Source organism: Rhopalosiphum maidis, chromosome 1 (assembly GCF_003676215.2).
Source record: "Rhopalosiphum maidis isolate BTI-1 chromosome 1, ASM367621v3, whole genome shotgun sequence".
In the NCBI taxonomy this organism is placed as follows: domain Eukaryota; kingdom Metazoa; phylum Arthropoda; class Insecta; order Hemiptera; family Aphididae; genus Rhopalosiphum; species Rhopalosiphum maidis.
In genome coordinates this window covers 4,538,499-4,553,719 of record NC_040877.1, presented here as the reverse complement: position 1 = coordinate 4,553,719, position 15,221 = coordinate 4,538,499, and the positions used below count along the sequence as shown (strand labels likewise).

The window sequence follows — 15,221 nt, the reverse complement described above, 5'->3', positions numbered from 1 at the left end:
TAACATTTGTATAATCATCCAAATAATGATATAGGTATCAAAAGCAGTAATGTAAAATTCCGAAGATTTTAGTTATGAAAGTATGAAATTTTTTGTTAGTTCATAACTCTTAAATTTGTAAAATTCAATTATATTTATATATATATATACAAAACTGTGTACAATGAACATTACAGTGCATCATACATATATATTATATGTATGCAGCATGTTCACGTAGAAAAATAAATAATATGCAAATAAGTATATGATATATATCTACATAATTTATTATTGTTTTTGTTATTGATGGCGTTACGGAAAGATGAATTTAAAAACTCTAAAGCTAGTGTTCTGTCATATGTTCAACTATAGATTTTTAAATAACACCAGTGCACTAGTTATTACTTAATGGTTCAGTTGAGAAAAACAGACTTCAACCAAAGTACCTGTATGAATGCCGCCTAAATTCAATTTTTCAAATATATTCATGATGAGTGATGACATACCATAATTGCGACATTCCAATAAACATTATTTTACAAAGTTTAATTAAGGTAAGATTATTGTCCAGGGTCTCCAGAGAGTCAAATATTATCACTTTACTACGGTTTATATCCATTTCTTGAATAGTATTCCGTAAAATATAAAGTTTGAACGGGATCTATCTATAGCTTGTTCTCTATAAAATAATAATAATAATAATAACAATAATAGTTTATTGTCAAAATAATATTTTACATAATAGAGGTAACAATAAATAAAAATAAAACAATTTATGACGCCACCCCAAAAGCATAGTGGGTGCAGCAAGTTCAATACAATACTAACATATTACAATTTATTGTTTATGATATACATATAATATTTTTATTATTAACGTATTACATTTTATAAAAAAAACATATTTCATATAGATAAATGTAATAGAAAGAAAATACAATAACGATTATTTATTTATAATATAATATGATTCCGATGTTTTATGATGTTGTAATCAAAAGATTACGTTTTGTGCCCAATTCTGGAAGACAGTTTTATTTCTCACGTTATAATATGTTATATTTATATCATAATATAACATATAACGTCAACAATATTTCTACCACTTAAAAGGTGTTGTAAGTAATAGTTTTGCAATAAAAAAAAAATATGTTGAAACCTAACGATAATCATCGTGCCATATATACTTGACCTACTTATTTCTGGCAAGCTTATAGTAGATACCTATCTACATATTGCTATACTCTGTAAAATTATATATGTACCTACTCGCACTGTTATTTTGACAATCAATAAACACTATTATTTTAAAAAGAATTTCCCAAGTTGTCATGATTAATTATATTTTTTCAAATTTTAAGTACAATATTTTGATATGAAAATTTTAAATATCAAAGTATGATTAATAATGAGCATATATATTTAGATAAAGTAAATAAATATTAAACTGACAAAAAAGTGCCTCTTATAGTCAAAAAACAGCAAAATTAATATAAAATTATATTGTATAAAATGTTTTAATATTCTTAATAAATGAATTTTTCAAAAAAAAGTACTAAAATAATCTATTATTTATGATGGTTTGCTATAGAAATAATTGTTTGATTAATTTTACTTATTTTTGTAGTAAAACATTAATTATGTATCAATGATCAATATTCACAATAGGAATAATGTTATAATACAATTTCACTGAGAATAGTATGTATATTAGGGTGGCATGATTACTTGGACCATAGGCGTAAATTGGGGGGGGGCTTAAAGGGGCTTAGCCACCCTAAATTTTTTTAAGTTTTTCAAGAAATTTTATTTATTTATTAGAAAAAATTATAAGTTGTAAAACATAATTCCTAATCAGAATTTCCGATAACCGATAGGTATGTGTTTTGTGAACATTAAAGCTTTGTGTATGAATTTTGTATTATAAATTAGTAATAAAATTAAAATGATTGAGCTATATGTTAATATTTTATAACGACAACAATAAAAAATTATGTTTTAAACGCCGTTAAATAAATAATTTTGTAGTTTTTTTTATACATTTTACATAATAAATGTTACAATAAAATTGTAAAATTTATATGTAGGGGGTGCGGGAGCGAAGCCTTCCGCGGGCCTGCTCTATGTTTATAATTTTTGCCCCCCCCCCTTCTAACAAGGCAAATTTAAATCTAAATCTATGACTTTGACAATAAGTGATGTACTGTTAAGCTGTTTCTTAGGTTTATTGTCAAATAAGAATGAAACAACAATTTAAATAAACATGGAAAGGTACATGTATTATAATTAATAAGCACATAACATAATAACTTACAATATTTTTGGCACCTCACCAAAAAGTGTAATGTGCTTTAAATTATATATAAAAAAAAAATATATTAATAACTTAACTTTAATTTTAAATCAAATAAGAAGTTTGATAATTATTTTTAATTAACAGTTACTTATTTTTTAGCCTAAAAATATAAAAAAAAAACCATAAAATAAATAAGTCTTATATGCATGTATATAGTACATTTTTATTATTAATTTTTAAATTCGAGTAATCAATTTTTCTTTTTAAAATATCGTCTGCCACGTTATGTAAGTTTTTTGCATTATTTGCTCAGCAGTCAGTATTTGTCTATATAGTTTTTTGAGCATACTGCAAGTTTCCTTACATTTTATCTTAACAGACTAAAATAAAATTATATAATTGAAACAATTAATTTAAAAACTGGTTCATAATCAAATCTAATAGTATGCTATAAAATAACTTATTTAATTTATTCAGTCAAAAATTATTGAATTAACTAGATATTTTATGATCAAAGTCAAGTTTTGATGTGATGTATTGTTTTTTAGTAATTCAAGATTAAAGCTTATTATGTAACATCTAATAACTTATTTAACTAAGTTAGTTGGAAGTTAATAAGTTATTGACTAAACTAATTTATACATGATGATAACTAAATACCCAGTTTTGATGTGTTGTTGTTGATCGGCCCTTATAATATCATACGCCTTTTTAAATACATTTTTTATGCGTTTAAATCAATTTGTACTTCAACATAAATAAAATACCACTACTGATATTATGAATACATTACGATAATAAAAACATTGTTTCGTGCTTTAGAAATATATACGAAATATTACAATGTTGTGAGTAGATAATTATTATTTTGATACAGGACGCTAAGTAAATGAATACATTTACAAAAATGCAATAAATAATTATAAATATTTGTATATTGTTGAATCTAATAATTGTACGAGGTTATAGCATTAGCTCAACTCATAGTCATTAAGGACAGTATTAAAAAAAAAAATTAATTTGCAAATAAAAAGTGTTGTCTATACTTAATTAAAGCGAAAATAATTTAAGCAATTTAGCCAGGGAGTTAATTTTAATTTTATCTCAGAAAATACAAGTAAAACTTCATACATGTAAAATATAAAACCTATGCATATATAAATAAAAAATAATTTTAATAATATGAATTCATTTTCTCTTTATAAATCGGATATCAAAAAAATAATAATTAGTAGGTACAATCATGAAAATACAAATTTTGATGAAGTTAATAATAATGTAGTCTGATAATAAGAACATGAAAATTACAGCAGTATTACTAAAAAGGAACATCAAAATAGGTTGATCAACATTTGTGTTTGTGAATGTATATATTATTAAGTTTAAATTGACTGTTAATAGTAACTATGAATAGTATCTTAGTCGACACGGCTTTTCTTAGCTCCGTTAATATCTTCAATTGCTTCATCAGCTTTTCTTTTGATTGCCAATATCTCTTCATTACTGAGTTCTTGATCCATTTCTACAACTTCTGGATCACTATCCATTGTATCTTCCTTAATTACTGTATCGTCTTCTTGTTCTTTGATGGTAACCAAATCACCATCCACATTATTTTCATCCTTTTCAATTAAACAATCATCATTTTCTTCAGGTTGAGCTACATTGTTCTTTATATCATCCGCTTTGTTCAGTTCTTCTAAATTGCCAAAAATTTCAAAATCTGGATCTTCTTCCTCAGATTTTTCTTTTTGATATAACTTGATTTTGATACTATAATTTTGGAAATAATCGTCAACACTAAATCTGGATCCATCACCCACACCCACTTCTGCTAATGTTTTCCCATATAAATCGACTTCATCATCCTCATCGCTAGAGATTATCATTCTACCATCCACCAAAACATCAGGTGCTACCATATTTAATTTTTTCTTCAATACCAATTCTTCAAATTGCTTCACCGTAAAATTGTATATATCCGTAGATAATACAATTTCTCCATCAGTAGAACAAACCATGCATTTTGGATTTGGTTTTTCGAGATATCTGTCTTTAACAAGAATTCCACCTTTGTGGTTAGGCATTTTTCTTAAAAATACGGTTTGACACCGTTCATATTTTCCACTTAAAATTCTCAAAGCATGTATTACAATCTGCCCTGCAATCATAGCATTTGCTGTAGCAATTGCAGGAATAATATTTCCTGCCATTGACTTAATATCAAAGTGACTTTTAAATGGAATGTTAAAAATTGCTGAACGAATATTGCTACTTGATACAACAAAGTTCATTAAGTCATCATCATCTTTATCCCAAACTAAACATCTGTTTTTGGATGTTTCTAACTTTTGTTTAATTGATGATGTGCAATCCAAAAACATAGATATACATTGTTCCAGGGTTAACAATTCGCTATCAGGTACGTGGTCGTAATCGACCTGTTCTTGATTAAAGAGGGCTTCATCCAAAAGTACTGGTTTTATTTCTTTATCCTTATACAAATCTTCCATACTTAGCAAGTATTGGATGTCATCATAAAAAACTTTCTTAAGCAATTTTTTTGGATTATACTCATTATCTATAGCCCAATTACGTGCAGACATTTTTTCAGAGCCGTCTTGAGAAACAGCTTCATCCATGGACACGTCTTCATCTGATTCTCCAAATAGTTGTCCAAATAAGAACTTTGACCATATGATACAGTGTATAGGCTCTTTAGGCGTGTTTCTAATTGTGCACATTGGATACGATTTGGGTTCGGGTTTTGGATAACATTCATAACACAAACTTATGCCTTTTTTAATAAACTCTACTTGGCCAGTGTAACCCATTGTACCAGATTCAATGAGAGGGATGTCACATGACAAGCACATACGATTCACATGACTACGTGCCTTCTTGTTATCCAAAGCGTTTATGACCAATTTGAATTTATTGAAGAACGCCACACCATATTTTGTGTCCATAATGTCACCTAAGTGCGACGTGATATTTACATTGGGGTTGAATTTTAGTACGCTGGTTTTTGCGACATGTGACTTGGCTTTGCCCACAGACTCCTTGTTGAACAGGAACTGGCGGTTTAAGTTGCTCACCTCGATAGTGTCCAGATCGATGATCTCCAGTTCGCTAAAACCCGTCAACACGAGGTTCTTGAGAACCTCACAGCCAATGCCGCCCGCGCCCACTAACAAAACCTTGGATTCTTTAATGAGATTTTGCATTTCGGGTTGAAACACTCCCGCAATGGCAGCTGCCATGGTCGGCTTGGGGCTCTCGTGAACGTACAAACGGCTTGAAGTTTTAGTCGGGCGTTCACACGCGGAGTCACTGCAAGACTTCTTACCACGGACAGTGTTCTCGTGATTTCAGTGACTCGTGGTGTAGGCGGTAAGCGGAGAAAAAAAACAGTACTAAAGGTATAAACTAACACTCGCGACTCGCAACAAAAGTAAACACTAAAAGACTTACAAATAAAAACTACGTGAAGTGAACAGTAAACTATGGCGGGAAACCGAACGCCAAAGACGATGATGGTTATTGGTCAGAATGTTGGATAGGTTAAGATTATTACTGAATTATACTTATTAGAATTTAGGGCCAATGGCGTATTAGCGTCTGCAACTCAGTGTCAAAGCGTCCGAGTAAACGATTTACAATAGCCACCAAAAACTCAATAGCGGTTCAAAATTTAATATTTTAATGATACCAGTAAACGGATCACTACAAATTGTGCCACAAAATATTTGTTCCACATTATATTTGTTCCAACTACTATTTCATCATAGTTCTCTATTTGTTCCACAAATTACTTTTTCCACGTTTGGAACAAGTATTTTGCGGAACAAATAGTGATTAGAACAAACAATGAAGCCCCTCCAGTAAACGTCTGTGGAAACACGGCTCATGGAATGAAAAACGATAGATTATTATCATGATTTTGATATTATGTGAGTTATCATTTACATTTTACGGTCCTGATACTACATTACTATAATAATATAATATTATTCAAGTATGCTAAGTATATTCAAATGCTTAATATTTACTAAGTATTAGAACAAAATAGAATTTTTGTCATGCTAAATATTATAAATTATAATCTCAACAATATCTCACTTTGTCACATCCTCAGTCCTTGCATTTTAGTTGTCGGTACTCGGTAGTCAGTAGCCGGCTACAGCTTAAGCGCATTCCGTTGGGTCCACGATGTAGAATAAGTATTCTAATACCGTCATCTTAAATTCTTAACCACCGCCGTATTAGGTATATTATATATAAATTAATTAATTATATAGTATAAACATCTTACCTCTTGATCGGTACTCGCCACCTGTTAATTATAAGTATTTATTTATCATTGCCATTTATTATTTATTATTTTTTTATAAATAAATGATCTATGATCAAACACTTTTAAATGTTTCAGTGTTTGGAAACTTGAAGTGGTTGACAAGAATTTAGATTCCAAAATATACAATTTGGTGATGATTCTTAAAAAAATGATGCTACTGTCCACTTTGTAACGGGCGAACACAAATTTTTTAAATCATTAGTTGTCCTCAGATTACTTTTGATTCTTTTGTACTATTTGCTAATTGAGGTTAAACCTTAGCAAATGTAAAAATGGCACCTCGTGTGACTATGGTAAGTTAAAAAAATAAAAAAATGTAACTATTAAAATGCAATGTTTGACAGCCACTTGGATAAATCAAGTTACTGCTCAACATGTCACTATTAAATTATATTTAACCTAATACTGTGCACAATATTCAGATTTTAATCTTTTTTTAAAATACTGATGAATGCATAGTTACATATCTATATTTTTTTTCAATCATTTACTTTTGTTTTTTCTAGCTTGATGCCCATGTACTTGACGATCACATTTCTAAAATATTCATTGGCCAGACCTTAAAGGTTTTTAAGTTCTTACCGGTTAGTACCTACTATATTTTTACTAGAAGCAGAGCCGGCGCTACCTTTTTTGAGGCTCTGGGCAAAGCTTTTTTAACCAATAACCATAGTCACCTATATCCGTAGGTGTTAATAAAAGCCCAAGGCTCTTGAATACATGAGGCCTTGGACAAATGCCCCGCTTTGTCTTCTCCTAACGCCGGCCCTGACTAGAAGCTTACTAACAATTTATGATCAAGTGTAAAACAACATACATATTTTAATAAAATAGTTCAAATAGGTATAGTTAAAAATTAAAGTATAATTATATACATTTGTAATAATTTATTTTATTATAATCAGTTTCTTATCTTTATTTTATAAAAACTCTTAATTCTTAAGCATTTGATTGCTTGATGCTAAAAATTTTAATTCATTATATTTTTTTTCAGTCCTGGATTTTAAATAATTGTGAGTCGGAAATAAATGTGATATTACAATTCTTATTGACATATGTGAGTGAAAATATTTCATTTGATTAATTTATTAAATGTTTATCTTACATATAATTTATTTTTAGTATTCTGTGACAAAAGCAAAAGCAACATTTGGTCAACAACTGCTGGGGATTAGATTCAATCCAGACCAGCTGACAGATACAAAGTTAGTTCTATTTCAATTGTTTACGGCTGGAGCAGAGTATATACAATTAAAAGTAGAAAGTCCTTCAAAAAACTTTATAAACAATGTAAATATTTTATCATATTATACAGTTTGATTATAACAATATTTAATGATTGAACATTTTCAGATAAATATCTTACATTTAATTGTTGATGTTTTGAAAGCGGCATCTTTCTTGAATTTTTTGCTTTTCCTGCAACAAGGCAAGTATCCGACATTGACTCAAAGGCTTTTAAGTCTTTCACAAGAGTCGACCCGTAAAAGAAATATTGAATACACATATATGACAAGAGAACTGCTGTGGCATGGTTTTTCTGTATGTATCACATTGCCTGTAGTCCATACATTATAATTCATAATAATACTTAAAGATAGACATTTATTTTAATATTTAGTGATGCAGAATAATATTGAGATTTTAATTTAATACACAACCAATTTCCCAATATTAATAAGTAGATTACTAAATACTAAATACATCAATATACAGGGTCGGATTAGTCCGGCGAGTTATCAAGTAAAACTCGTTGGGCCGGTTTTGAGTGTTTGGTCACATTTTTTTTTATGTTAATGATAAAATAGTACAAACATAGGTAGAAAATGTAATTGATTCGAATTATTTAAACCCTAAAGTAGGTAGCTATAGCTGTAATCAAATGTAAGAAATTCTAAAATTTAGTAGGCCGATATCCTGCCAATCCGGTGCTGTCAATATAAATATGTTAGAACTCTTATTTAATATTTACTATTTATTTATATTTATTATTTTGATAGCAAATAAATGTAACAATTTAATCAGATATTAATCACTATTATAGTATTATACTGTATTATATTGAATATAAGTAACCAAATATTATTTAATATCATTCACATTATTTTTATAACTTTTTTTCTTGCTTTTTTTATTGTATAAATATAATAAAAGTAATAAATTTATTAAAAGTTAACTATGAGTGTAAAAAAATGCCTAATAATGTTGATACTAAGCTATTTATATTTAATATCAATATTAATTGTTATTTCATGCTGATATATCATGATATCAATTAAAAAAAAGATAGTGTACTGCATCATTAAATAAATATTTATCTATACCATTTATATAATTTATGATTTACATTTACTTATTTTTTGAGCAAGATAACATGAGAATTGTAAATATTTTAAGATAAAGATGTTAATTTCTAACTTAAAAATTAAAATATTTTGAAAAAAGCAACTTAAACACTGATAATATTCTCATATTTCATTTTGTTAAGTTAATTCACTAATTCGCTTTAATATTAAAGCTACAAAGTTAGTAACAAAACATAATGGGTCCTATTAAACACAAATTTGTTACATTGTATGTATATAAAACTTAGACAACATAATAAGTATGACATTCTCTTATGCAAAAATATTTTAACATATGAACGGTAAAACTTAATATTCTTTTGATACATTTAAATTATGTTTGAAACAAATTTTATAATTTTCCATCCTTAGTTCTAAAACAACTATATGTTAAATGTGTAGATTTTTAATCTTTACAAATAAATACATTAATTATATTTTATATTTGACCAAAAGTACTGAAGATATTATGATGGTGAATGTCTTAGCATGGGAAATAGTATAGCTAAGAAACTTAATGTTTAACTAAATTAATCATACTAGTCTAATAGTAAATTTGAATTATATATATTAGAATTATTAGAATAAAAAACTTAAATGTTATATCATATATTTGTATAATTTATACCTAACTGATTAGTAGTTTAATTCATAAAGACGTTTATAATTACATATTATAGATACATATATTTAACTGATAATTGTTAGATTAAATGTTTATAGCAAAATATTAAATTAAAGTAATTTTATAGGTTTTCTAATAATTTATTAATTATTAATACTCTTCAGATTTCAAATGTTTAAAATTCTAATAATTTTTTTTATCTTTTTCATAGATAAAATTTTACATTTTTGTTTCAGATTGAATAGGACAAAAAAATAAAATAGATTATAGATATCAAACTTTATTTTTTTAATTTAACATGGTTCAAGTGCATGATTTTAAGTTTTTGTGATTATTAAAAACCAATTCCTACTTAATATGTACAATGAATATTTAAAAGAGAATATTTCCTGTGCATTTGATCGTATAGATTTTTAATATTTACATTTATTTTATAAATATAAGCATGTTTTTATTTAAAATAATTTTGATTATTTTTAATTATCAATAACTTATTTAAAAATGTAAATATTAAAAATCTATCCTATCAATGCATAGGAAATATTCATTATAAAATATATTAAAGGTGCCTTTATTCTAAACCGAACCACTCGTAATCGAGGAAATATCTTTGTTCCTATAATATTATGTGAGTGATAGACACAGAAAATAAATGTTGTTGTAGCGGCCCCTTAATTGTTAATTATTTTTAACGAATTTATAAATTATTATTTAAGTAAACTCTTAAACTTTTTTATTTTTTTTTTATATTTAAAACAGATTATTTATAATTTTTAATTGTGGTTTGAAAATAAATTTCAATTATTAAATTTAATTGATTTATAAACAAATTGTATTATATATTTTTAGTTAAGGTTTGAAAAGTTAATTTTATTTATTACTAGTTAACATTTTAGCATATAAATTATGTTTATAAATTTTTAGGAGTTGTTGTTATTCACATTGCCGCTGATCAATTATCAATCTTTAAAACATAAAATATTTAGATTAATGCATTCAAATTTAAAATCCAATGACAAAAAATGGATCGAAAAACCACCATTTATATGTGCTAGGACGGTATGTAGTATTTGTCAAGAAAAACCTGTGTTACCACATCATATAAAATGTTCTCATGTGTTTTGTTTCTACTGTATAAGTGTAAGTTGAAAAATAATATGATATATAATTGTCCTAAATAATTATAATTTAATAATTTATTGTTGTTACAGTCAATGAGAATGGTTGATGAAAAATTTGAATGCCCCGAGTGTTATCATTTTGAAATTAATATAATACCGGTAATACTCGATTAAATTTATTTATATTACTCAAAATGCTTGAGACATATCAATAAAGTATAGTACATATTTTGGTGTTTTAGTTTTTGTTGGTGGTGTAAATTGTAATAAGTTTGTTATTTTTAATGTATTTTCAAAGTAGTTTTTTTTATTGAAACCGTTGAACAAATAATATATATTATATTTTCTTGTTTTTATGTTAAGGGAAAATAAATGTGGTATTTATTATAATCATTTTTAATATTTTTTGTACATAAATTTAAAAATTTAATACGTTTTTAAACAATGTTTTCTAAATTGGCAAAATTAATAATAATTTAGGTAATAGCTCTTTCTAGTCAAAGTAGAGCACACCAAATTTATTTGTGAAGAGAAACCATTAATGCTCGGACTACAGTCATTATTAAAAAGTAACAAGTGGACATTTTGGTCTCCATACATTTTTTTATGTTAGTAAGGATCTCAATTTGCTACCTCCAAAAAATACTTGAATTTATTTTATTTATTAATGATATTTATTATTTATAATTCAAGTCTCAACAAAAAAGATTCATTTTGTGGTTATAAATAGTAACTTGAAGTATAAACTTACTACAAAGTAAAAATGGTAAAAATAATTTTTGATTGTTGATGTTTACAAAATAAATAAAAATATTATAATATACCTAATATTTCATATTTTTCATAGTATAAAATCATGTGTACGAATGAAAAGTGTTCAATTTTAAACCTTATTTAGGAAGGTTAAATGTTCGAATATTATGTGTGAACGAGCGTGTTCGAATCGAATGTTATCTGTTAGAAAGTTTAAATTGTGGAATCAACAAAATTTAATTTTTCTAAACTGACTAGGTTTATCTCATAGATAAGTATACTAGATACTTGGATTATATATATATATAATATTATAATACACTACACAATCAGTATAAAAATTAATTCTAAATTATCATAATCAAAATTATATAAATATAAATTACAAATTGTATATATTTATATTACATTATGATTTATGTGTTTATTTGAAAAAAATGTATTAAAAAGATGAATTATAAACAATTCTCCTTAAAAATTCTAAAATATTATATACACGCGAATAGCGAATATACGGGTTTATCACGCGATTATAAAAGTATACCTATTTACAAATTATTAGATGTATTGTATTATATATTTATATTCTGTGCTATGAACCATATTCGTATACTCGTAATTATGTTCAAATAGGAAAATATAACATTCGTACATAATACTATTCAAACACAAGTCCATTCGAACATATTTATTCGAACCGCCAGGGCTTGCATTTGGAAAAAAACTTCGTTTGATGTTATTTAGAATTAAAACGTTATTCAACTATTGCGTTTATCGTTGTTTAGAATTAAAATTTAGAAAGGTTTTACGTATGTTTGTTTCAAAAGTACACAGGCCCGCAATTAGACAAAAACCCGACATCTGAACAATATTCTTAGCAAATAATTTAATTATTACTATTACTATTAGTTTTTGCCTTATTGGCAATAATATTATCCTATTATATCTATTAAATTTTATGCGGGAATGGGCCGGATATGGAATAAAATTAATTCTTGGATTGAGTAAAAATAAATATTTCCACGAAAACAGTATTTTAATTTAAAACTATTTAATAATTGGAAATCATTTCGTTTAATAATATTTTATTTTAATATTGACAGGCGGAAGCCTGCTTAAAATAGTACAGTTATATTGGTTCGTGTGGTGTAAGCTATAGCCGTTTAGTCAGTCGGCGTGGGCTACTTATGCTACTGTATACTGTATCTGCGATTAAAATCGGCGCACGCTTATGCTATGAATGTATAGAAAATCTACGGTTATTATTTACTTTTGAGACAAAAATTTAAACATACACATTTTTATAATACATATAATACCTATGCGGTATTGTATGTATTATGTTCCAAAGTGGAATGGCATTATTTTGACTTGTATACTCGTGTAGGAAACAAACCTAGGAGATAATTTTTTTCACACAATGGGTGAGTCGTATAATAGGTAGATATACGTTAATCCAATATAACATAATAATTATTATATGGCATGTCGAATCGCCGCCGTTATTCGTCTGACCCAAGTGTAATTCCCTTTCACTGTAGCTATAGTAGCTATACATTAGTCCGCGAAACCGCTATTACAAGTTTTTATATATAGGATTTCGGGCATATACGTATTGACGTTTTGAATCTATATTATTGGCATTTCTTAGACCACCGTAAATGTTGTAAACACCTGATCTAACCTTCGTAGACGAACAAATTTAAACCGACAAACTTGTAGGTGCGTGTTGTAAAACAAAATATATTCACTGCGCGTGCCGGACGAGACAGATCTTTATAAGTTTGTGTTCGGCCATAATAACAGTTAAGTGAAATCTGCAAATATAAATTATAATATAATATCATTATAGGTTTCATATTATATTTATGAACATGTAAATTTTTTTAACAAATTTATCACAAAATATGTAGGTATACGTAAGTAATTTAATTTACTATAAACAACAAATTGTGACAAAAATAATAAAATTGGTATACCGGCCAATACTTTCGGGATTTCGGATACATTAATTGACGTATACTGACGTTTGTCAGGAAATGAATGAAGACTAGAGTGCCTCGATAGATCAAGGTACTCTAAATTTTAATGAAGACCGCCTAATATTTTAATCTGTGGTCCGTCTGTGTGATGGCCGCCTAATTCGATTCGTGTATAAAACCGGTGATCATGGAGTAAATACTCTAAAGCAAGTAACCTTAGTAACCGTGGTAATTTCTATTGCCATTAAGTATAAAATATATAATTCTTTTAAGATCTCGAGATGTAAAATATGTATGTACACGTTCTACGCATAACTCGTTAATTCCGTTTAACATTAAATAGCATTAATTCCACGAAAACCGACTTCTCAGTTTCAACGCGAATTATGATTTATTTTTCTTACAGATTATTGTAGCAAACTTATATTGGGAATTTTGGATCATTTTCCGGTATTTAATATAGTCATGACTCACATAATAATACATTTTTATAGATATAAAAATTATTGTATTTGGGCGTCCCGGATATGGAATTTAACTACGTACACAATCATTGTGATACACTTAGATTCATCAGTCAAATGTCACACTCGGTGCTGGTCGATGTGTCGAATACTCGAAACCTTGGTAAGTTTGTAAATATATTTTGGATAAATAACCTCGTTATTTGCAGTGGCGTAGTTTAAAGGACGGTTGCTCAGAGGAACAATCATCCCTGGTCCCAAATTCTGATTTTTCTTAGAGGGCGACGGTGCTTATGATCAAATTACCAAATACCAATGATGGATTTTTATTTTTTCCTATACATTTCTTTAATCATTTTACAATGTAATGTAAATCGTGAAAATAAAATAAAATATATAAAGTGAATGACTTAAGTAAAACTCTGAGGACTGAGATGCTTAAGTTTTATAAACAAAAATGGCTAAATAACAGATAGATATACCTAGTTGTATTCAGTGGCGTAGATATGATTTCTGAAAGGGGGGGGGGAGATCGAAAAAAAAGCTAAATGGGAGGGGGAAATTTAAAAATCCCCCGCCCTCCCAAAACTTTTTATTTTGGTAGTAAAATATAAGAACAAATTATGAACAATATAATTTGAATTGATTCAAATTCACATTAAACACAATATGGTAGACTATTCACTCCAATACTCCATAAAGTTAAAATTTATGTATTATTAAATGCTACATCATTAAATGTATAAATAAAATAATTAATAATTAAATTAACAAATCTAGTTTTCTATTTTTTTTTTTTGCTAGTTAGTCTAAAACTTTTGCTGTAATTAAATATTTCTATAAACTTGCATAAGTGTTGAGCCATTTAGTCGTTCCTGTAACAAATACATTTTCAACAATCCCGTGAGTGTCTTTTTTTAGATTTCAGATAACGTACTATGTACTAGTGTACTACGTATACGCGGTGAACTAAACCCATGGCGATAATGATCTCATTAGTTATTTCTCATAATGTTATAACAACGATAATATCTGATAACATTTTAAACACAGGCTCACAGTGGAAGCATAGTTCTTTTAGTCGAGCATACATACATATTATTGTATATACAGTATTGTCTTTATAAATAATAAGATATGCTATAATTAAGTATAAACATAGATAGATCATAATATCACAAAATATTGCATTTTAGTGCATACTGCATAATGTAAGCAAAAACAAAAAAATAATAAAAATCCAATGGGAGAGGGCATCTGACCCCCACGTCTCCCCTTGTATACGCCCCTAGTCGT

General features: G+C 27.3%; 2 protein-coding genes across 3 annotated transcripts; one reads left to right on the top strand and one right to left on the bottom strand.

Annotated features, from left to right (window-relative positions):
- Positions 1 to 3,352: 3,352 nt before the first annotated feature.
- LOC113548773 (SUMO-activating enzyme subunit 2) lies at positions 3,353 to 5,950 on the bottom strand. Its single transcript, XM_026949834.1, has one exon. It carries the CDS (start codon positions 5,539 to 5,541, stop codon positions 3,697 to 3,699), a length of 1,845 nt encoding a protein of 614 aa, XP_026805635.1. The 5' UTR covers positions 5,542 to 5,950; the 3' UTR covers positions 3,353 to 3,696.
- Positions 5,951 to 6,292: 342 nt separating this feature from the next.
- Positions 6,293 to 11,352, top strand: LOC113548331 (peroxisome biogenesis factor 2). 2 transcript variants are annotated; one of them, XM_026949152.1, is made up of 8 exons: positions 6,293 to 6,547; positions 6,711 to 6,928; positions 7,142 to 7,219; positions 7,630 to 7,692; positions 7,758 to 7,925; positions 7,989 to 8,177; positions 10,530 to 10,745; positions 10,817 to 11,352. In XM_026949152.1, the coding sequence occupies exons 2-8, from the start codon at positions 6,908 to 6,910 to the stop codon at positions 10,898 to 10,900; spliced, it is 819 nt and encodes a 272-aa protein (XP_026804953.1). In that variant the 5' UTR covers positions 6,293 to 6,547; positions 6,711 to 6,907; the 3' UTR covers positions 10,901 to 11,352. The 2 variants fall into 2 exon arrangements, with proteins under 2 accessions (XP_026804953.1, XP_026804954.1); XM_026949153.1 differs by having other exon boundaries at positions 6,293 to 6,627.
- The last annotated feature ends 3,869 nt before the right edge of the window (positions 11,353 to 15,221 follow it).

Coding starts and splice junctions, on each gene's coding strand:
- LOC113548773 (XM_026949834.1), bottom strand. CDS start 5,541: ATGGCAGCTGCCATTGCGGGAGTGTTTCAACCCGAAATGCAAAATCTC.
- LOC113548331 (XM_026949152.1), top strand. CDS start 6,908: ATGGCACCTCGTGTGACTATG. Junction 7,220..7,629: donor AGGTTTTTAAGTTCTTACCG/GTTAGTACCTAC, acceptor ATTTTTTTTCAG/TCCTGGATTTTAAATAATTG. Junction 10,746..10,816: donor TTTGTTTCTACTGTATAAGT/GTAAGTTGAAAA, acceptor TTGTTGTTACAG/TCAATGAGAATGGTTGATGA.